Here is a 24406-nt window from a genome sequence, read left to right on the forward strand (position 1 = left end):
CGGGTGAAATAGGATTTGCTTGAGACCCATTTTATGACAAGAATAGAGCTTCAAAAGAATCTAGAGCGGCCTTTATATTCCAAAAAAGCAATTTTTATGAAAAGCTCCTCTGGCTCACCTTCAGGAACCCCTGGGGACATCCACATGTGACACGAGGTCAAAAAGGGATTATAGTGCTGACGTCAGTTATGCCAAAATGCTCTTCTTCTGATATCTAAAAAAGTTTGCTAACAGATGGCTACATCAAAAATTTGTTTTCCTGAGAGTCGAGCATTGGACGTCTTATAAATGATAGAAAATTCCTGTTAACAATCACTGTGTTAAATGCACTCAGAACTAAAGCATGGAAACTTTTCCATGTTACCCATCAAACCTAACTGCTTGTTATTCAGAGTGTTATAAAAGCAGTAAAAGTGCAGTGTTAATAATCAGACTCTAAAAGTCACATAGCATGTTGCTTTATGACTTTATGAGCGGTGCTGAAAATAGCCTGTGTGGTAAGAACAGAGCCTTGTTTAATTCTGCCATCTGCAATGAAAAAGAGCAACGTTTTTATAGAGCGACAACTGTCACCATGAATATGAGCTGTGGTCGAACATCTTCTTTCAAACCAGTAACAACAGGAGGAAAAAGCGGGACGTAAAAGCAAGCAGATAAATGTGTTAAAATGGTAGTTACGAGAAAATCAAATTACTGTGTTTGTCCAGGGACGATACAAAATAAAGACTGATATGGAGATGGTGGGGTGGGGCTAATCAAAGCCTCATTTTCCCTCCATACAGGGGCCCCAGCTGGCTCGACAAGTAATGTAGAACTCTGCCCATTTGCCTGCCAGAAAATTAGCCAAACTATTTACCCTCATATATGCACATTAGCAAATTCCTGCAATTGAGAAAACAAATGTGTCTGTTTTGTTCTGTAGAAAACTTTATGGGAGCCTGCATGGGCCTCTGCACACCAGGCATTCTCTGTCATGGGGCAATCAGTCCACACACACACACAGCCAACTGCTGGTCCCCACTGACCACCCCCCCAGTACTCCCAGTCTTCTTCCCAGCTGGACAGCTATTGCTTGTATCACTCTCTCAGTGTGTGTTGTTGAAATTCTCTCTATTTGACTCTCTTCACAACACACTCCCTCTGTAATTAGACCACTTTGAATTTCATCACATGGCCTGCCTTAAATTAGGAAATTCAGGGTCCCAAAATGAACATTTTGCTTTTTTTCTCTCTTTGACAAGTCTCATTGCCCTTGCTGCATATTTTCCATCGTGGTGTTAGCTTTTAAATATTCATGCAAGTGGATGGAAGAGGCGAGGGGGGGTGGGGCTGAAGGAGGGGAAGGCGAGGGGAGGTGGCAGAGAAGAGAAAGGGAAGGAGAGTGGGAAGGAGCCAAGACACCATGCGGCGGTGGGGGCTGCTCCCTTACTGGAGTTCCCTGTGGAGGGATAGTGGGCATACAGGAATGGCGGAGGGAGGGGATCAGCAGGAGGCCTCATGATTTATTTAGACCCGGGGGCACCTGTGCCAGTCAGACGCTGATGGCAGCTATCACCCTGCCAACCCGCTGATGCTTGAATCCGGGAAATAAAAAAAAAGGCAGACAAATCTGTGGCAAAGAGGAAAACTAATATAGGACTGCTGCTGTGAGAAATTTCACCTGTCCTGTTAATGATTTTCAGACTCAAATGAGAAGAAAAATCCATTGTTCAGCAGACAAAATCATACAAACCCGGCGATTTTAATGGGCTGCCACTTCATGATTTTAACAGCAACGCTACGCACACGTGTAAGGTTGAATAAGTTGCCACTTGTGCGGTGCCATCATTTGCTAAACAGCCCAAAAGCTTTGTTGAGGAAAAATCCTGTGTTTCAAATAAGCCAATCAATATAGAACAGCAAGATTGCAGCCTTAGTGAGTCTGAGTGGGCGGCTTGCTGTGTTTTATCAAGGCAGCTTAATTTCCGTCAGCTTAATATCCTGGGAAATGTATGGAAATTGAACTGTGAGGGAGAACAAAGACAAGGAGCCAGGATAAAACGATGTGGAGAAACTTAGAGAGCGCCGTCTTATCACAGAAACACTCGGTCCCACACTAGGTGTGTACGTATGCACACACAGATAGGTGTATCCATCATCAAATGCCTCTTCAAGAGTTAAATATTTCCCATGTATTATTTGCCAAAGTGACTGTCGGTTTCAGACTACTGTATATGTTCCAATCCATATGCTTGACTACTGGTAGTTAATTAGCTTAGCTGCTACATGTCTCCTGCTTCCTGACTGCTCTGTGGAGACACATGGAAGAGCTGCCCAGAGGCAAATTATAAATGAGAAGCAGGTTATTAGGATTCTGTCATGCATACTAAGGTGTTATGACTGTCATAAAAAGCACCATGGTGAATACACAGGCCAGTAGTCCTGATAATAACTAATGACTTCAGCATTCACGGTCAACAACAAAAGGTTGGCCTTGGCCCTTACTGGTCACAAGCTCCACACATGAAGCTAAAAATATATCAACTTAAAAGTCAGCAAAAAGAAGTATCGGTGTTCAGCAGCCACTCAGTCAGGCTGAAGCTAATGAAAGTCATTTGCATTAGTAATAATCTGCCACTGCTTGGGGAAAGAATGCACTGTTCCAGGTATTGGCAAGGAATGCAAAACAACAGCCCTCTGCAACCTGGCCCTCCACCTTCCTCCGTCCCTCAACCCTCTTCTACCTTACTTTTACTTTCTTAAGAATCTTCCCATAAGCAATACCAGCGCTACAAACAGCAACGCCACCACTAAGCTAATGTGCCGTTCCCTCTTTTTCCAATGTGTCTTTTCCTCCGTAGCAACCCGATCCTGCCATTTACCTAGTTTTCTCTCCCTCCCTGGCACATACACACGTACACTTTAACACACGCTTCATAGAACAGTAACTAATAGCAACCTCATTCATTAAAACACCCCTTGATGTTTCGCACGGAGGCAGGGTAAATGTGCTGGAACGCCTGTCCTGTCTGTCTGGTTGTGTGACGCTAAAAACAGATAGAGAGATAGACAGACAGGTGGGGCAGAGACTCGTCTTAAACTCAGCAGAGACTGCACCACCCGTGATGGAGACGGATCTATATTTAATGAGTTATTAACATCAAGACATAAACACGGTGGATACTATGAATTAGCGGTACCTAGGTTTACTGCCAGCATGAATACAGAAAGCACAGAGAGTTACATAATATGAGCTTTTAGTCAAGTTTCCATTTGGGAAGCATTAAGATCTCTTCTGCCAGAAGCCTTTAGCCTCAAACTGATAACACTGAGAGTACACAGACCCTGGCCACTTCAGATCACTGGTCGCATCAACAAGCCCATTCCTCTTTCTCAGACACTCTTAACTCATTTTCCTTTCACTCACAGTGTGTAATAAGCTAACTCCTCGGGCCTCTGTACCTCTGCACTGTATATTAAGTCTCTGATCCTTAGTCTATGGTGTTCATTTGTCATGTGTTAGTATGACTTCTATAATGTGTGCCGTTTAAATAACAGGTGCAAGCTGGGAGGTTCTGACATGCGTGCAAGCGTGTGCAATACTGCTTCGGGCTTCTGGGTTGTTAATATTAAGATTTTTAATTACTAGAGGAAATGACTCGGTCTCCTTTTCTGCACCCCCGTCTTGTGGCACTTGAGCAAGTCGGTGTAACACATCCACTGTGTAGAGAGAGAGCCTTTGTGTGTGTGTGTGTGTGAATGTATTCAAGTGTTACACTATTTTGTTAAACGCAAAAACGAGCATAAGAATGAAAAGAAAAGAAATGAAAAGGAAGCTGGAGAAAGATTTCTCGCCTCCACCCACCTAACCGCTCACTGCATGCTCCTCTAAGTGTTCAGTATGTCTAAACAATGTATGGAGAGAAGTCAAATGAAATGTAACCAAGTCTCAGACACATCAATTTGTTAATTGTTGTGGTACATGTATAAAAACAGATGCTTTGGGTTTTACTTACTCAGGTTTTTAAATGATCTCTGTGAGATTGCACCTTCCAACCAAAATTCTGTTTGTGGAGCATTAGACTATGAAAAGTGGTCTTTGGAACTACTTTCTACCAAATATTTGGAGCACTATCTGAACTAACAGCATAGAACATACAGCATACAAAATTCTATTCATTTTTACTGTAAAACTGGTGGAATAAGTGAATTTTTTAGCAGGTTTTAAGTCATATACCAAAACTTATGTATAAAAAAAAATCAAGAAATGTAAAACATGGCTATTATTTGCATGACTTGATCTTAAAATATTACAAATAAGAGCCAAACAGCAGCTTCAGTTCTTGCAGAATCTGTTGGTAAAAGAAAATATTTTTAGTTTCTAGTCTACGTGCGGCCCGAGTTCTGTTACCCAGTCACACTTGAGTTTATCTGCATTCCTAAACAATGACAACGTCATCGGATGTGAGTCTGCGAGTAACCAGATTTCACCTGTACACTACATAAAGACACAGAGGCAGTACAGATTTCTATGGAGATCAAGCAGGATAAGAACTTTTGTCTTCACCAATCCCTGCCCCTGTGCGCACCTCCCTTTCTCTACCAGCAGTCATCACGAGGTCTGCTGCTAGCAGCTGAACTGCCTCAGGAAACTTTACATAAACTTTAATAATGTCTTGCTGCATTCCACCCATCTCATGGCCCTAACCCGAAGAGATAAACAGGGCAAAAATGCCCAGCTGGGACAACACAATAATCCCTTTATCTGACACAGGGTAAGCTTGACTAGCCAGCTTACCTGTTACATCATTAGCTACAGGAAACAGGGGAGAGGAGGAGGAAGACGAAATGAGGATAACCAGCATTAGGTCACGCGATGATGTAATCAAGATGTAAAGACCACAGAATCATTAAGAAAAGGACAGAAAGACTGTGCTGTTGCATAATATACATAATCGTAAGGGCCTTGTCCGTATTAAAAAGTATAGGAGTCCTGCAGATGGGCCTCTTTGACAAGGATAGATGGGCTTAGTGACATGACCCTGTATTTGCTAAGCACTGAAGCAAATGCAGTTGAAACTCTAGGAACCCTGAGAGCTGTTCTTGTTTACTTTGAATACTGGTATTTTATTTGCATAAGTCAACCTTGTGGAAAATCCATAACTCATTTACAAGGCTGTTATAGCACATGTAACGTCAACAGCAAACAATATCGGTGACGTCCAAAACGCAAACAGCTGTATGTGAGGTTTATGAAATTAGTGGACGGAAGCAGATATCAGCGACTTTGGAAGTCTATAGAATTCTTAGAATTCCTTTTTTTACAGTCTCATCCATATAAAAAGACTGAAAATGAGACAAATAAGAAAAACAAATACACGTTTTATTGAAATCAAAGAATACAACACAGGGATGTGGTTACTATTGTGTGATACTGAGCCAGCTTTCTGGAGCCGTGAAAGCACACCTGTGTGTAATCTCCACCCTCTAAAGGTGCAGGCAACAGAAACGGCTTTGCTATCTCCTCATCAAAGATGGTTTGATGTTCGCCACTAAGCTTTTGAACTCACTCTGAACTCTACCCGCAGCCAAAGTTTGTTTGCGGTCCAAAATGCATACAATGTTAAAACACCCCTAGTGTTCATTTCCCATGAGCTCATTTTTTGAATTAGATTGAAAGACTTGCCTGATTTCCCACAATCAGTTCTGGTAAAGCACACATATTATTAAAACAGTCATTACGACGTAGAGAAATCCCTGTGACACCTTATTCCCTCCCAGAGCTTTACACTAGGGTCACCAAGTACCCGCTCTAGGTGTTTGACGGATAATTCTCTGATCAACATGAGACTTTCTTTCCCCTTTTCTGCTGCTAAGAGTGTACAAAAGGATGATCTCTTTACTCGCCTGCACTCTTTACACCCAAGAAAACAAACAGGAGCATTTTATAACCTCCTTGTTGACCTACAGCAAGGAGCAACAACAGGCTAACAGTGGTGTTTACACCTGGATGAGTTACTTAAACCGATATAGCAGCACTGCCTTGCTGGCATGAGCAACACAATTCCCACGTAGGGATCTTAATGTAATATATGCTGTTTTAAAAGTCAGTTAAGCAGAAAGAATAACAACAAAAACTATAGGTCATTTAAAATAATAGACTTGTCAAATGTGCCAAAATGATTTAATGCTGTAGATACACAAAGTCTGAATCCCATGTCTGTTCATTTGCAACCTTTGCCATCTTTCAACAGGAAACAATGATCTTCTCTGTAACACATTTAAAAACCCAGCGATAAACTGTAAAGATAACAAAAGCAAGCTCTTCTATCAACAGAATCCACTCAGTGGAGACCACAAACTTCTCCCAACAGAATCTGCACTATGCACAGTTGTAAAGCTACCACCTGTGTGTGAGATCTCTGTGTGGGTCTGTGTGGTACCATAGCTGACACACACACCTGTTCGTCTTCCTGAGCCCCAACAAAGCTTCTCTCTGTACAGACAAGAAAACTGTTTGACTCCACGCACGATTCAGGCTCTGCTAAAACCCAATCACATTATTTACTATGGGTAAAAATTATTTTTTCAAAAGTACTGAGAGAAGAAAGAAATGCTGCCCAGAGAGAGTCATCTGGTTCTAATGCAGGGCCCACTGGTGTGGATTACAAGCACATATTACAGGAGAACTCCAGCTGACCCTCATCTCTATCCTGGGGGAAATGGAAGCCAGCTACGGTGATGGGGGGCTATGGGTCTGAGGGCCTGGGCAGTAGAGGGGTGAATTGAAACTTGGGGATAGACTGCTACGTCACATGATTGTGGCTCGTCTTTCAAATTCTCTCTGTGAAAAACAAACAAACAAACAAAAAAAGGAAAACCTTGCTTCCCACAAAATTCTCAATGGCACCAAACAGTGAAATGGCTTTAGATATGCTCTGTGGTTTCTTATGTCTTTCCTAGAGTCTCAGCAGGTCTTCTCTATTCATCAAAGTAACACTAAAGCATGGTTGGTGTTGTTTTGTCCTGCCCCCACCCTTTTTTGTTTTTTCTTCTCAGTAAGCCTTTGAGTTTTATTACCCTGTCTTCTGTCGGAGAAATTTAACTAGGGGGGTAAATACGTACAACAAAAATAATGGTACAAAGAGAAATCTTCAGGGGTAACTCAGAGGGTTTGCAACGGATCTGGATGTTTGGCCAAATAAAGAACAATCATGAACAAACAGAAAGAAGCGCTTTGTATCTGCAGTCATACATACAATAGGTAAGTGAAGCCCGATCTCTTACCTGTAGTATCTGGACTGTAGATAAGTGGAGCAGACCGCTTTGGACACATGGCTGGCTGAGCCAAAGTCGATGACTTTGACCCTGTAGGGCTGTCGGGATGGGTCCACCAGCATGATGTTCTCTGGCTTCAAATCAGCATGTATCAGTCCTAGGCTCTTCAGTTTCATTAGCGCTGTGGCCACTTGCTGCAGCACCGGTCTGATGTATTTGAGAGGCAGAGGGCTGAACTTGTTCTGCTTGAGGAAGTCGTACAGGTTCTGCTCCAACATCTCAAATACCAGGCACGTGTGGTTCTTGTGCTGGAAGCACTCGTAGGCCCTCACAAAGTTGTAGTCATCTGCGCTCTCCGTGCTGAGACGTGCCAGGATGCTGACCTCGATCTGACCCTGCCGTGCATACGATGGGTGGTTTTTTAAGATCTTGATTGCCACTATCTCGTTTGTGCCCCTCTTCCAGCATTTGACCACCTGCCCAAAGGTTCCTCGTCCCAAGAACTCCAAGACTTCATAGGTGTTGGTCATGGAGCAGAGCACCTCATGCTGCACCAGCTGGTAGTCGCCCTCGTTGTTGGAGCCGCTGTTCTTGGATGTTGCTGTGGAGGTGGCTGTGGCCACCGTAGCCACCGTGGCTCCACTGGCCGCTCCGTTCTGGATCATCGGTGGGCCGTGCTCCTCAATGATCTGCACGCTGCTGTTGTTGTCAAGCTCTTCGCTCTTGCGTTTAAGCCCACATCGCTGATAGGTGTCTAGGAGACTGACTGTGCTGCGGCGCGTCAGGTTGTGAACACCAACCCCACCACCCACACCACTGCCACCTCCGCCACTTCCACCACCGCTACTGTTGCTGCTGCTGCCTCCACCCCCACCACCCAGCAGAGACCCCACAGCCCCCGAAGTGCTGCTGGCTGAGGCGACCACAATGTGGCCCGCGGTGGCTGGGAAGACGAGAGCCTGCTCGTAGGGCAGGGTGGAGCTGGCGACCTGCAGGGAGCTGTTGATGCCTAGGGGGCCGCTGGTGGCCGACACGTTCTTGCTGCTGTTGTGGCTGTAGACTTTGCTGTGTGTGCCGTACCCTGTCATATCCCAGTTACAACTTTGCTCCACCTTCAGTTTCTTCACGCTAAAGAAGGCACTTGACTGGAGAGTGTGAGGGGAGAACACTTGCACTTGCGAGGCCATACCTGTGACAAGAGAGGAACGGAGGGGGAGGAGCAAGAAAGACAGGAGGGGGATGAAAGTGAGAGGTTAGGAATATGAGAGTGCCTGCAACATGAGTGGTAGCAAGAAGCTTTAAATAAAGACAGCTTGGGTCAGAGCAGGTCATTAAAACACCAAGCATACATATATGCTGATACATCGTCATGCAAACCCACTGAACTTTTCAACATCACAGTAAATGAACACTTATAAAATAATCATCCATTATAATAAATGGATCCACAGATTTAAACCCACTGATGAAAAGACTTATTAACCATTAAAATGTCATCAAGCATTTGTCGCTTTGGCATCAAGTTGTTTCTCAGAAGTGCTGTTATCTAACACTTGGTAGTAAAACATCCGAGCCTAGATCATTAAATCTGAAGGCAAATTGTTTTTGAATGCAATGCACAGTAATGGAGGGTTTCTTTTAAATATATTTGTTATATAACATAAAAATGCCAAATGGTTTAGCCAAAAGATAAGCAGATTTAGATTGAGCAGTGCTTATGCAAACCACTGGTTCATGCAAAGGAAATGCCATTTCCCCACTGTTCCCATCTGCGGCAAAGTAAATAGGCTCAGTGAATAGTAAAAGAATGCCCTTTTCATCGGACACTCCACAGAGACAGAGGAGCCGTATGAAATCATATATAAAAATAGGAGCACAAAAAGTGTAAGAGAATGATTGCAATTTCCTTCCCCACCACTCAGCCCAGCCCTGCCACTTACTGGTACACAATTACTCACTTTAGGGAAGGTAGTGGAAGAAATTCTGCTCAAGTAACTATGAAAACAGGAGCGAGAGGGACTCAACTCCCTCTCAACCACAGATCCTGAAGACAACAAAACAAAAGCAAAACTGCAGCGAGGCTGTGCTCTGAACTCCTGGGAACAAGCTGCCTCAGAATAAGCAAAAGCTTCTCCAAGCAAACAACTGCCCAAAAATAGTTCCTTTCTTTATCTCTTTTTGCAAACAGGCTTGTTTGTAGCATCAAAATGATTATTACAGCACAAGATTATATGAGACTTGTACTAATGATATGTTTAAATAGTTTCCAGTAAAGCCAAAATTAGTTTACTGCTAACAAACTAAGAGCTTCCACCTGGCCTTGCCAACGCCCACACACACACACGCACACGCGCGCGCGTGCGTGCACGCACAATTAGGCCACTGCTGATCAACTGATGCACGATTCCAAGATTATTACCGTCACAACATGCACACAACACTAGCAACCCTTAAACGTTGTTTACTGCTGGAAAAATTGCTGCTTTGTGTGTTTAATAGACATCTTGGAAGCTGGAAAGTTTTGCTGTGTTCAAAGATAATTAAAGGACCACACTCCCTCCAAAATGGGATGACTTCTATAATTGTGGACTATGTTCTGCGGACAGAAAGCACAGAGGAGAGGACATGACTGGTCACTTTGTCATTATTAGCTCCTTTCAGTGATGATGATGATTAATTCAGTAGGATGCTGGCAGCCCTCCACTATACTTTGCTTCATTTGTTTATTTTAACTCTCATGACCTCTCTTCCTCCTGCTTTTGTGGGGTTTTTTGTTTTCTTTTTTGGGTTCTCCTCTGGCCTTGCTTGGACTTACTATTTATCTCTTTGTTCATCTGGTCTTAGCCCTAATGCGGCAGGATTGAAGGCAGAGTGCACATTACAGTGCTCGCTGTAAGCTTGGCAAGTGTTGCACAGTAGCAGATAGCACCTCCGTGTAGCAGTTATTTAGAGGCTTAGCCATATTATCAGCACATATGTTCTCTGAAAAATCATTAATGTGTAGACTTTTTTTTGTAGTTTAAGTGATCACACCTGGTAAGTTCAGGTCCAGACTCGCTGGTAATGAAGAACGTCCGCTTGGCTATTAGGGCCAAGGCTCTCTGCTAATCACATAAGCCCTGAAGGCCAGATGTCACTCCTTGGATTACCAATTCCTGTGCCTGGACTTTACGCTAAAAATAATTTGAATGATGCATTGCGTCACAGAGCAGTGTCAACAGTGTGTGACTGAGAGCCTGAGAGGATAATCACAGGCACAGACTGATGAGCACAGAGATGGATGGACGGACACAGAGCCAGCCTGTTTCTCGTATGGAAAATTCCAACATTACATATCTGCCAGTGTGATTATGGATAGTTCAAGGTTTTACAAGGCCAGATTGAGCTTGTTGCTCTTGCATTTGTATCACACAAATTCCTCCTGAACCGTGATCTTAGTCACTCATTGACTCCCTGTCAGTTTGAACCCTGTGGTCAAAGAGTTCATTTAACATTGCCGACACAGTGCAACGAACTGAAGGCCAAGCCTGTTTGTCTAAATTGGGGAAGGGCTCTGAAAAATAGCCAACAAAAATCTTTAGAAATGTACAGGAAACTCTTGAAATTCAGCTTTGTCTGTCGAGATATTCGGCACAGCTAAAGCTAAAAGTAACAACAGTTTAAGAGCCTTGTGCAGAAAACAGATAAGTAATTAAATGAACTAAACATAAAAGGTCAAATGGCTGGAATGTTATCTCATGACAACATACGCAGGAAACAATGTGACCAATTATACTTCATTGGAAAGGCAGCACCAGTCCTCATGAATCAGTCTTCACCTCGAATGAAGTTTAAAAGTATTTATGATTCAGAATCTGAACAGCCAAGTCCTCTACAGTGCTGTCAAAAGACTTTCCCTTCAAAATGTCCTCTTGAACTTCAGCTAAATTTGTGAACTCTGTGCCAAGCAAAGAACAGTAAAGGTCCATTGTTGTACATTTACAATGCTGGAATGCCTTCAGTAGCCGAGGCTTTCCATTTAACATACCTAAAGGAACTCTGTGTGTCCCGCACACTGCAATTAAGCATACCAGAGAGGCATTTTCCCTTGTTTAGAGGCAGCATGTTGAAATGGTAATAGTCAATGTTTTCAGAGAGATTACTTCTCTGTCAGGGGTTTGTTAATCTTCTTTTTGGGAGTATCAGGGTCGTTCTGCATGCCATGTGAGGGTGAGAGATGGACTGAAAGGGAGGGGAGAAGAATAGAGCGTGGAGAGCTGGGGCCACCAGTGGCCCTCACATTCTAGCCTGTGACCTGCTTCTGTTTGCTGCCTTTTATTAAACCTGCCATTTATACTCTTTTGACAACATGGCAGAGTTAAACACCAACAAACCCACCAAATAGTCTTTTGTAATTACAAATAGTCTTATAAAACTCGATTACTGTTCAGCTCACCCATGGTTATTCTCAAATATCTGTGCTTTTGTAGAAATCCTCATTTAAAATCACTTAATGTAATGTAAATGTAATCTTTTTGCAGTTTGCAGGAAAAACGAATGAAAAATAATTCTAATAAATTTAAATATTTATCATTCGCTAGAGTTCCTGTTCCGTGCTCTCTGTGTACCCAAAGGACTGAGCAGAGCGAGACACAGTACCAAGACACCAACAATCACCTAGGAGACTATGCAGAAACAGGAGTCAGGTCTGTCTGGTTGATGTCCCCTGGCCTGGTTATATTTGGACTACTTCCTGAGGCCTAATGGCTACTGACACCAAAAGAGACGCTCTGGTGACCCTGTTGCTTTACTGGACATCTCTTTGTCTGCGGGACTGGAGGGTGTTGGGTGGTAGGCCAAGTCGCCGTCTAATGAAGTGACTTCTGCCTGTCTAGACAAAGCATTATCTCATTCTTAGCTGCTTGTTTGCACGATTGTGCTCCTCCTCATACCATTTTTTGGATAGAAGACAAAATAAAACATTCAGTGTTATTCTGGTGCCCAGAAGAGCTGATCTTGTCAAAGACTCTATACTGTGTCTATACTTTTTTACAAAAATGGACCTGTCCAACAAATTGAAAAACCTGCTGTAGCTCCAGTGACTTTGTGGCCAGATGCAACAGTGAACACGCCACTGAAGAGGAAAATTGTGTCCATGCAGAGGTTCTTAGCCTTGTGTTCCTGCCTCCTGCCTGAGTTCTGTCCTCTGTGGGAGAGCTGGAGCTTGACTCTGCATGGTCTCTCTCCCTTTCTGTTTTTCCCTCTCACTCTCTCTCGAGGCCACTATTGACCATCCTGTCTGCTTTTTTAGCTCTCTCATCTCTGCTTATTTATAGAATAATGCATCAGACAAGCTTGTGGGGAGATGCTGTCATGCAGGCTGCTGCTCCATCAGGCTTTGCGCTCTTTCTGACTACAATATTTGACCAGTTGGAAGCGCCTCATCACGTCTTTTCACTCTCTTACAAACACACAAAGAGTACAGTCTAGCATATGGGCAGAGCGAAAGGCAAATATGAATACTGTTGCACAGATAAACACAGCACTTTTTAAACTGAAAATCAACAACATGCCAGCTGTAAATGTGACACTCCCTCAACTCTCCCCTTCCTGGAAGCAAACAGCCAAAGATACAACATGTTGTGTTAGCTGTGAGATAACATGTTCACTCAGCGCTTGTTAAAATGCACATGTGTAGATACATAAACATGAACACACACATGCGCGAGCTGTCGCACAAGTGTCCACACGTGAGTGCGTGCAGCAGCACAGATACAAAGGAGTGCATATGGCTCCGCATATTTCAAAACAACTGATGAAAAACAACAATCTGAATTTATTACCTTTCTTAGCACCTAGCTAAGCTATGACACTTTGAGTATTTGAAGTTCAAATGTTAACACTTTTGTTGTAAAAGTCAAAAACCTACTACCCCAGGACAACTCTGGGCAGATAAGGAAGCAGTTATCCATGTTGTAAATGTGGTCATAAAACGGCTGGTGCGAGAAAAAACATTTATATTGCTAGGTCAGCCTAACCAGCTGCTGAACAGGGGGGAGGAGAGGAAGAGGAGATGATGAGGAGAAGCACGAGTGGGAGGAAGAGGAGGGTGACAGAGTGGGTTTGCTTGAGCTTATTAATCGAATCACGAATGTGTGCACTAAACTTCCTTCACCCCAAAGAAAGAAAGAAAGAAAGAGTTTGGTGCAGGGAGGGGAGCTAAAAATGTACCCAACCGTAAACCAATGGCACCTGTTAACACAAGGCTGGACTACACTACCAATGACATCCATTGTATGCCTCAAGCTGTGCTGCTTTGACTACAGCTCCAACACAGAGCAGGCAGGGCCACGCAGAGCCGAGCACATGATAAGCGGCCACTCTCCACAATGCTTATCATTTAAACACAGTAAGAAACAACCCGCTAAACCGTACTTCCTCTTATGTCATTAGGCTTCACAATGACACAATGTAATATAATGAGATCAACATACGAGAACTACAGGCCAAACCAGTAACCAAACATAGCAAACAATGGGGGAGGACATACAGATGAGTGTAATGTGGGAGAAAGCACTGTACAATGGCAAATTGATTTGAGAGCAGCCAGAGCACTATGGATTATTTTCTGCAAACTGCTCTGGTATCCAGGAGCTCTTTGTTGTGAAAGTGAATGGTGGCCTTTTTGCCGGTCTTGCAGTGCACCTCAACCTGCCCTTTTAAAAGGTTGCCACTTAATTTAAGCAGACAGAAGATATGTAAACGCAAAATGTAGTTAAACGATGCTGCGACGCACTTGTCCGTATGCAAAAATGCCCAAAACCAGGTTCCTGTTGAGTGCAAATCAACATTTTAGTCATTATTCAAAGTAATGCTCGTAGCACAAAAGACTAAAGCAACAATTCACAGATGCAAATCTCAATTTTATTTCTAAAGGCTCAAATTATAATAATAGATTTCTTCTTTTTTAATTGTTTCAATGCGCTTGACGCCAGATATATTTTGAGCAGGTATTCTTATTGTAAAGTTCATCTCAGCCATAACCATAACAACCAAAGTGTTTACTCTTTTTTTTTTAATTGTACAGTAAATACTATTTGCTGTTGATAAAACAAAGGAACTAAGAGTGGAATAAAAAGATATTTTGAGAAGCTGGTCCTCCCTGCCCTGTCCTATGGAACAGGCTACCGCACACTGGTTTTGTATGTGTTTTTGACACAAGGGTCAAAATCTGCTGCAGCACTGGTATCCAACAGAGACCATTAGAATCGTGTGTGCTGACTGACATGCTTACCTCCAACAGGCGTATGCTCAACACTGGTCAGAGCACTCTAGAGTTGGACAGAAATGCATGTATGGGCCATTTTTTAAGACATTTGTGTAACTTTACGATTAACTGGTCGCTCTGTGGATTTTCGCAGCTGTCTGCTAAAGGCATCTTAGCTATGCAGCAACAAGTGTCATGAAAACACCACCTCAAAATGCACTTACACGCACACTCAGGGGAATTCATTTGTTGCACACACTGAAAACCCAGCAGTGAACCCCACCAAAGGAGGAACCAGTTGAACCTGAACATGCACCTGGGGACCAATCAGGCAAAGGCAGAGCCATCACTTCCCGTATTTCCAAAACACAGCTGTATTCAAACTGCAAACGGATGGCTTATATGGCTTAAAAAAGAAATGTGGATATCTGACACCTTATTTCTCATCGAGTAAAAGGAAAATAACTTTACTTTTAGTTTTTAGTGGCAAGTTGTGAGATAAAGACGAGCCACTTTGTCTCATAATGATAAGTGATGATGTTGGCGCATGAATTCCACTTTTTACTGGTTCAAATACAGTAGACACAGGAATAAACAGGCCATTTCGTCTATCACAAATCAGTGCTCTTTATAACCCCTACATGCAGATGGATCCTGTTCCTGGTATTACCTTCCTATCACAGAGAGGCTGGAGATGGTGCACATGCTTCCCCAGGCAACAAGATTGTGTGATATTTCAGGGGTGTGTGTGAATCTGGTGCTCAGGGCCTATTAAGGCTACAGATCAGACTAATTTTGGCTACATGCCTTTAAGATGCCTCAACATGTACTTGTGCCTCATACAGCAGGTGCCTCATCAATATGCATGCTTAATAAAGTGTTTTAATCTCTTAATCTCTCTTCATCTTCTTTTCAAAACATTATTCCTGGTGTCGCTTCTCTTATTCTGTCTGTCAGTTCTTTGACAAAGTGAGGCCCAGCGCTCGATATATTCAAACAGCTTTTAAAAGATTATAGCGCACACGCAGACATGTGCTCTCATACCAATTTAGCAAGGCATATGTGTCCTTAATCCAACTGACAGTGTGTCGTAAACATGGCTGGTTGAGTCCTTCTGGCCACAGAGCTGAGGTAATAAATATCGCTAGCCAAGTCAGCCCACTGCGTCTGATTCAGTGTGAAAATCATGGCTTTAGCTGGTTATATTTACAGTGTCCTCAGAGTCTCAAATAGCAGCCAAACCCAGACAGGAAATGACTATTCTGACCATCAGTTTAACAACGTGCATAGGAAACACATATTTGAATTGGCGTGCATAAATGGTGACACCTTCAAAAGGAAAATCAGAGTTGTGTTTTACTATTACAATAAACTCTGTTAAATAAAGCACATGGCATTCGGCGCTGCAACAGTTTGCCAGACTGGGTCTGTTTCTGTGCATCTATGTGAGATTTCTAAACTCAGTTTTGTGAGCTGAGAAGGATTTAAACAGATGGAAAAGAGAGGTTGTGGGAAGTTAGTAAATAATGATTAATCAAAGTGTAAGATGCTTCACAATGAGAAAGAAGTGCCAGCGGTTTTGATCCAGATTGTTAAAAGAACTGAAGGAAGTTCATGCCATTGAGAAGGACAACACTTGTTTACATCTTTCAATTTAAATGTCCGTGAATGGCAAACTCACACTCTGTCTATGTTTCACTGGGGCTTAATGAGGTAGAAATAACTGGCCTGGACTGGACGGTTGTGCAGCAGTGGGGGAAATAGAGCAGGTCCTCATAGCTAAAGGTCAACTTTTGGCCTTTTTTCTGGGCCAGCTTCTCTAAAAATGCTGGAGTAGCGCAAACAAGTTGGTGTGTGTATTAGCAGCTGCTGTGCTCTGTCAGGGGAGCTGTGCAGGCAGACGCCTCACTGGACTACACTGATCGCAGATGTAGGATGCAGATTAAATGAGACAAAGGGTAAAATCTGCGACCCCCACCGACACCTCCTCCAAACTCCCTCACTCAGAAACCACCCACGCAAAGTAACCACCACCATCTCTGTCTCCCCCCACACCCACCCCGATCTCTCAGCCTCGGCTCCATTACCTCCCTCCTCACAATGCTCCCATACTTCTCCAGTCTACGTCACCCCCCCATTTCAATGCCTTTTCCCTTCTCCATCTCTGTCTCTCAGCCTGAATGCAGAGGTCAGTTCAAAGGGCTGCCAGGCAGAGCTGCTGGCTGGCCATAATGTGCCTGAGGCTTTGAAGTCAGGAGTGAATCTAAAAGGTGTGTACCCTTTTTTATATACTGCGGCACAGCGATATAAACATGCACTGTGATACCTGAACTCAGTTTATTTGTGTTTACCATGAACCAGTGTTAAAGCTTTTAATAAGCCTTGCGTAAATGTGAAACATAGAAGCTTTATTTGCAGAGCTTTTTCAGCTTTTTCAGCCTTGCAGTCTATGCTACTGCTGTAAGTATTCTGATATAAATATGATGGTTAAAAATATACTTTTTATAGATGTCAGAGAATCAAATAAAACCAAAATTAAAGAAAAAACATTACTTTAAGTTTTTATAAAGATCAGAAATATTACGATTTTTCAATAAAAAGCCTCCGGCTGCCATTAAATAACTTTAATCATTCACTTATGCTGCGTCTCAATGTTACTGAGCCTCTTCCCGCGCACAGGTACTGCAAAAATCCAGGAATATTTCTTACAGTTGGGACACTTAGCTATTTGTCGTGCCAGCTGCAGTGTTATTAGAGGAGCCGCTGGAATGTCTAATTGAATCAATGACTTTTTAACATCTCTCGCTCTCCACATTATCCCTTAAAAGCTCATAAAGACTTGATCTCCAGCCTTTAGCAACAACAAAGACATCATTTTCCCTACATATGTGAATATTAAATAGATTTCATCACTGAAAGATTTCTATCAACACATGTCATCATTTTACCTCCTGCTTCTTTTGATGTTTGATCCTTCTTAGTTTACTATTTATTGAAAATGATTTTCCACAGGAAACACAGCTATCCTGAGAGAATCCCAATCTGAACAAAAGTGAGAAAAAAAACTTGAAAGGAAGTGGTGCCTATCTATAACAATGGCCATCTTATTTTCATTTCCGTTTCTGGATAATATGAGGATGTGTCATCGTAGCTTTCATAGTAACTGAATAATGACAAACATGCAGCAAGTAAACAGAAAAATATGATAAGATTATACTGATTGAATAAGTGCTGAACGACTATATATAAGGATGAACATGGGAGCAAAAGAGGAAAAGGCTAAAGCTGCTCATTTCCATGCCTGTTGACTCTTTTGACTACCCCAGTTCTTGTCTGTTGCTGTCTCCTTTCTCTGCTCTGTGCCTTTTGCCTCCTGGCTCTGGACAGAAATGGGCTCGAGCACTCGTCTGAGCTTTGAAGTCCTTTGGTTATCAGCCAAGCGTAGCGCTGTACCTGCAGCCATCTGTGAAGGGGCCGCCAGCAGCCGCCCATCGCTCCACTTCCCCTCCATGACTGAGAGAGGCCAGAGCCAGGAGTGGTGATGGGGCTGGCAGCGGCACTAAGTCCATGTTGGCTGACCGCACATGGAAGAACCTATAGCTATGTCAAAGAATACAGGTGCGTATACCTGAGTGCCCTAATCTTACTGTTTAATTCGGTACTTCTGTGCTCGTTTTAATATCTGTCTGTAAACAGTCCCCTCTCTCCCCTAGCCTCATCCGCCCACCGTGCCTCTTTCCCTCGGAAGAGGAGAAAAATGTAGAGGTTATGAAAGGCTTGATTAAAAACTGCAAACCATTTTTCACTCTGCGCTTCACATAATATGAAGAGACGGTTAGGATCTTTTGTTTAAATGAAGTGGCTGTGAGTGTGGTAGCTGTCCTCCCCATCCAGCTGTAGCACCGTATATCATCTGTTGCCTTTGCAACACATGCTTTGTAGAACTTTTTTTGTTTCATCATGTGTGCATGTGCACTGTGACGAGTCAAGATGAATGGCCAAATGAGCTAGTGGTAAATACTGCCAGCACTGGCAGCTCTCTTCCAGAGAGTACAATGTCAGTTATACATGTGCGGGTGGGGTTGGGGTGTGTGTGCGTGTGTGTGTGTGTGTGTGTGTGTGTGTTTTATCACAAACAATACGATTACGACCTGCAACAGTGTGCACCAAAAACAAGGTGGTGGTCGGGTTCTGGGGGTTACTGATGGGATAATCAAATAATACAAAGCAGGGGAGACCGAGCAAGGCGGGAGGCAGCGGGGGAGTCTGGGTGGGGGTTAGGGTTAGGAAGAACAAAAAAGCTACAGTAGGCAGACCTCTTCTCAAAAGCAGCCTCCAATTACACACATACAACGGGGCTTCCAATCTGGCCATCAGGCTGTTGCTGAAGTGTCACATGGGTACCATGTGTGCTGGCCAATGGCCTCTCGGCTTATCAACAAACAGAGCGGGATGGAAGGACAGATAAGAGATAGACGTGGGGGTGGGGCGGGGAAGCGCAGGGTGGGAACTGGAGGGGGTCATCTGCGGATGATGAGAGATTGCAAAGTGAGCATGCAATATAGTCTATGTGAATAAAGTGCAGGTCATTCTTATGCTGCACTGTGCAATATTTTTCACATACTGAAAAAGTATTAGACATGCTCAGCATTTGAAGTGTTTTTCTGGCTGTAAGAATCTCTTTGTAGTTACTATTTAATAGGCCCAAGTTAACAAAATGGCTTATTCACTCTGTGCTGTGCTGAGAAGTAGTAAAATGTTAACCTTTGTTTGAACTGTAGCTTTCATAGACGATTAAAGCAATAGATGTGTTACCAGTGCAGAGACGAGACTCACAGCATCATGCCTTTTAACAGACAGTGATATATCACGGTAGTAAGAGAAGCTATTAGTATTTAAAAATGTTCTTAGATGCTGATCCTAAATTATAAGGAAACCCCTCATAAAGCCACAAAATGTATCCACTGAGCAAAACCAGAAAACACCAATCTGACTCAGTTTCCGCCAGCCTATCTTCTTCAGCAGATGTTTCAAACAAGCTGACACCGTACACAATGTGAAACAAAAGTGCATGGGGGGGGGGAGTTTAGGGGAGTGCTTTCACACATGCATGACAACCAACAGGGAAATGCCTTGTGCAAGCACTCAGCAGGGTTAAGGCTCCATCGCAACCCATCTCCCTCTTCCTCTTTGAAATAAACTAACTAATGTCAGCAACTGATGTGGTCTCCCAGTTCAAGGACCTCAGCTGATTCTGGGGTTTGAACTATATGACAGAGGCACTAAAGCAGCACTGGCTGATGAGAAAATGAGAAATGCAAAGTTCTCTTGCATCGCGGTAACATTTGGAAGAATGATGTACTAGAGTCTTGGAGGCAGTTCTACTCCAGAGAAATTTGCTGAAAACAGTATATGAAAACTTGAGCCTGTTGAAATAGCCTGCTCATATTGAAGGCTTGGTCTCCTGTGTCAGGCTGGCCTCTACTAACCTGTCATTTCAGCTTTTCCTCAACCACCGCTCCCCCCAACCCTACCACACACCCATCTGTTTCCAAAACTCTCAGAGCACACCTGTGAACTATTTCAGAACATCAGAGAGCTCACATAGCCCCCCGTCTTCATATAAAACTCACATTCTACCTCCCTCCAAAGCCTCTGCTTCTTCTTCTAAATGCTTTAACAAATCAATAGCGCAAAGAATCCCCAAACCCTGGATTTCACTTTCTTTTCAGATAGGAAGCTCTGAATAATGCAGAGAGCAATACTTGTGCAGACAGCTTATCCATTTTCATAACCCTTTCTGAACAAACCCCCTCTCAAACAAGTCATGAGGTGAGGACTCGGGTCAACAATAAGATCAAAATGGCCACTGAATAAAAGCGGGGAAAAAGAGAGATAAACATTCACAATGCTACCTACGAGGATCTGCAGTTCTAAAACTTTTTTCATGCGTGCTGTTTAAAGCCATTACTTATTAACTGTTTAGCTATCCTCCATCTCCAAGCTTGACTCTTTGTTCACTATGGACACTGAACAGCTAAACACACCACCCTGCTTGTCATAACAATCAGGAAGCGAGACTCTCCATCAGTTCCCCCGACTCTGCCGTGGGGTGTGGCCCAGCAAGTGGCCGCGAAGGGCCCCATAGGGTTTTTCCTGCAATTCTAATCAAAGTTTAAAAAGCTGCAACCTTGGAGTCTGAGCCTGGGTTGTGGTCTGTGAGGAAGATATCAATCAAGCAGCTCCAAACAAGCGTGAGGAGAAAAGGGAGGCAGGCAGGCAGGGCTGAGGACAGTTTCTGAGAAACTCTTGGTCTCTCTGTCCTGTCTTTTTTCTCTGTCCTCAGTGGAGTAAGTTCCCCTCAGCAAGGGCAGGGTGCATTCCCCATACCAGGAAACCACAAGGTAATTCAAAGTCGCATTAACACATAATGGCTGCGCAGATGGATAAAACATTAATCTCCCTGTGATGCTGCAGCGCCTGTCACCACCGCCATCATCATCATCGGCTTCTGAGTCATACTCTGTCCATTTTTCCAGGCGGGAATGAATGAATCCACTCTGGAATAGTACTGCTTGACCTGTAAGCGGCAGATCTGCAAATGAAGTTGTTTTCCTGCCTGGTCCCCAGTTCTGCAGCTGTCTAATCCTCTTGCAGTTCTGCCCTACAAAAGGGTGATGGGTGATTGTGCAGGGACTCACAGACAGATAGAGACATATGCACATGCATGCATGAGCACACCGCAACACCCATATCTAGCCAGGCAGGCATGTTTGGCAGTGTCTGAATATTGGCTTTTCCACAGCTAGAGGCTGCTGGACCTGCTCTGCTCATCAGACATCCATCAAGGTGTCACTTTGGGTTTTGAGACCAGGCTCCCAGGACGATCACACCGCTACCTTTTCTGGCAGCAGGTCTGCCTGATGGCCTTCTATCTGGGCCAAGAAGGACTGAAGATAAACATTAAAAAAATTTAGGCAAGAGAAAAACAATACAAATTGACACTAGTACAATGCCCACTGTCAGTCCTGAAAATCTCAGCCTTCTTTAAACAAATGCTTTCTCATAAGTGATTATGAATACGAGATCAGCAAACAAAAGCAAATGGGCTTTTCCTCAGTGTGCTTGACTTTAAACAATCAAAGGAAGTAGTCAATCACATTGATTTAAGTTATTAGTTGCTCTGCAGACAAGCGGGAGTCATTAACATAATAGCCGATTTTCTTCTATGTGAAGGCCCCCCCACACCTATTTTCCACCGGAGACTTTGGTCATTTTCATGACTTCTCATAACACCCCTCCCCAACTCCGGGGAGGACAGGCAAGGTAATTAATTCCCCTTGCTGCCTCTTTCTCTTCTCTTCTCCTACCCTCGGTGGTGAAGGGAAAAGCCAGGGAATGTAATTTACACTAATTACCTTTTGCATAGGAGTCTCATTTCAACTTTCCTTTTCATGTTGAAGCGCCAGAGTCTCAGGCTATGCCTCTAAGCTTCAACACCCCTAATGAAAAATCACTACAATATTGCTATAGGGACATAACAGCACACAGACAAGAGTTTGCAGGCGCCTTATTGTGCTTCATGATGCTGTATATCCCCAAATGAGCCATCGTGTAACTCAAATATCCCTATTAAGACTCAGTTTTGCTCATGATAGTTCTCTAACGGCACTTTAAAGTGTGCTAAAAGTGTTACTTTTAACAATTCTCTCTCTCAAAGTGAAAATCAGGGGTTCCGTTTAATGCCAGCAGAGGGACTATAGAGTGGACAAGAAGATAAGCAAACATGAGGCTGCTACAAACTAAATATGAGAAACACCAAGGCTCACCGTTTGCTTCTGCCACTATTCAATTTGTATAAGGATCTGATCAATATGTATAGCTTACATCGTTGTTTTTCCCTTTACTGCTGAGGGTTTTCTGTCCTCTTGTTTATCAGATGAGTATCGCTACAGTTGCCTACTTTTGATTGATATGTAACTACTAATGAATTAAGTTGAAAAAAAATTGTATATATACAACATAAAATTGCACGCGATTTAATTTTCCCGTTACCACTGCTTTATCACTCCATTTAACCTCTAGGTATTATTTGTACAGTAGTTGAACCATTCACAGACCCAGATTTTGCATGCGCGGATTATAATGGGCCGCTTGCATTGTTTTACATTTAAAGCCTTGCTAGTCCACCTTGCAACGACATTGCAGTCAACAATCACTGCGTTTGTGTGTGAATTGTTCATTTAGAATAATAAGAAAAATGCACGGCAGCGAATAATGTAGAGAAGCGTACGGGGTAGTATTCTCTCAATTGGATTAGTCACAGCCACAATGCTGCAGCGATAGCGAATATGCTGTATTTAAGGTTGCATATCGTTTCCGGAACACAAATACGTATGTGAATCAATACCCCGAGGTCGATGAAGCCTTAAAAGTCAGATAGCCTAGTTTTTAAACTGATGTGGGGAGATGGGAGATAGAAGAATGAATGCAGGCGAAACTGGGACCGATCGGTCTCCGACCTTCTTTCATTCCCTCTCCCTCTTCAAGCAACGCTAAAGAAATTTCTACCAGGAGCAAACACGAGCACAAATAAACGTCCAAGAGTACAGAGAGTGGTAAATGTACCGTGTCCTAAACATATACTTATCTTTGACCTTATTCTGGAGGTTTGCAACCTCATCAGCGCGATTTTAACGGACACAGCTCAGACTGGCACCCCGATCTGACTGAGCCTTCTCTAATATTCTTTAACTGTGGTTTAAAGCGCTAAGGCAAAGAGCTGCCGGGGATCTGACAGTCGGCTCGTGTTAGGTTTAGAAAATCTAATATTAATGTAGGTTGCATGATTTTGGCAAAACGAGAGAGCTTGCAACGCATCTTCTCCCCTACGTATGAGCCGCAATTCAGTTGTACCACGATTGATACAGTACACAGCAGCACTGGAGGGGAAAAACAGCACGTTTTCCAAACCACCTTACCTTCGTATACAGGGGCCATCGGTGCAAGGATTTCTGTTATTCATGGCAGAAAATAAAGCGATATTTCTGTTCAAAACTCAATAAAAATCTGCCATCTTGAAATGCTGATGAGAGGGTCGACGCGGTCTCCGGCATTACTGGTCCAGTTCATTAGTGAGGAAAATACTCATAATTCATATCCAGGCGTTTTCAAAGCTGGGGTCCGATGCGAGGCGAGCGACAGACGACAGGCTGTGCAATTCAAATCCCACCCGCGGTGTGTTTCTGTGGGCTCAAATGATGAGCCACGATGACAGGTTTACTTCAGCTATTGTGCGACATGTCTGTGGAGTGAGGAGTCTCTGCAAAAGTTGCAGTGGTCAGAGCGCAGCGAGTTTGGTGTACAGCGAGAGAGTCGAATGACGATCGAATCGATGAGGCAGACCGTGAATGTGTCTCTCTCTCTCCTTCTCTCTCTCTCCCCTCCCTCTCTCTTCCTGTCTGTCCATAGCAAAAAAACAACAACTTTGGATATAATAACACTACTACTACTGCTACTACTACTAATAATAGAAATATTCTTTATTATTTATATATTGTGTAATGATTAAAATTAGCATTCAGATTGAGGGCGCTGGGAGCTTTAAAAAAGGAAATTACGAGGTAACAACATTGTACTCATATAACTACTATAACTTATTATACATGTATATATATGTGAAAGAAATGGTTTAAACAGCTATAAGATTACATATGTTAATATTAAGAAATGGAGTTAAAGTACATTTGGACTTCTCATTAATCTACAGCAAGTAATGAGAGAAAATGCTGAAGGCTGAAAGAGAAATTATCATGTCAAAAAACGTACTGCTTGTAGTTTTTTTTTTTTTTTTAGTTTAATTTTTAAAGCCTACACTGAGATTTTTTTTAACGGTGTCATGTA

General features: G+C 43.1%; 1 protein-coding gene across 3 annotated transcripts in view; it reads right to left on the minus strand.

Moving 5' to 3' along the window:
• hipk2 (homeodomain interacting protein kinase 2) overlaps positions 1 to 23856 on the minus strand; it is a 65817-nt gene extending 41961 nt beyond the window's left edge. For all 3 annotated transcript variants that reach the window (XM_039615399.1, XM_039615398.1, XM_031725990.2), the window contains exons 1-2: positions 23485 to 23856; positions 7267 to 8446 (exon numbers count right to left, since the gene is read on the minus strand). In XM_039615399.1, coding sequence (XP_039471333.1) covers positions 7267 to 8446; positions 23485 to 23503 — 1199 coding nt within the window. In that variant the 5' untranslated portion in view covers positions 23504 to 23856. The remainder of the gene's footprint in view (positions 1 to 7266; positions 8447 to 23484) is intronic.
• Positions 23857 to 24406: the final 550 nt, after the last annotated feature.

Source organism: Oreochromis aureus, linkage group 7, assembly GCF_013358895.1.
Source record: "Oreochromis aureus strain Israel breed Guangdong linkage group 7, ZZ_aureus, whole genome shotgun sequence".
Classification (NCBI taxonomy): domain Eukaryota; kingdom Metazoa; phylum Chordata; class Actinopteri; order Cichliformes; family Cichlidae; genus Oreochromis; species Oreochromis aureus.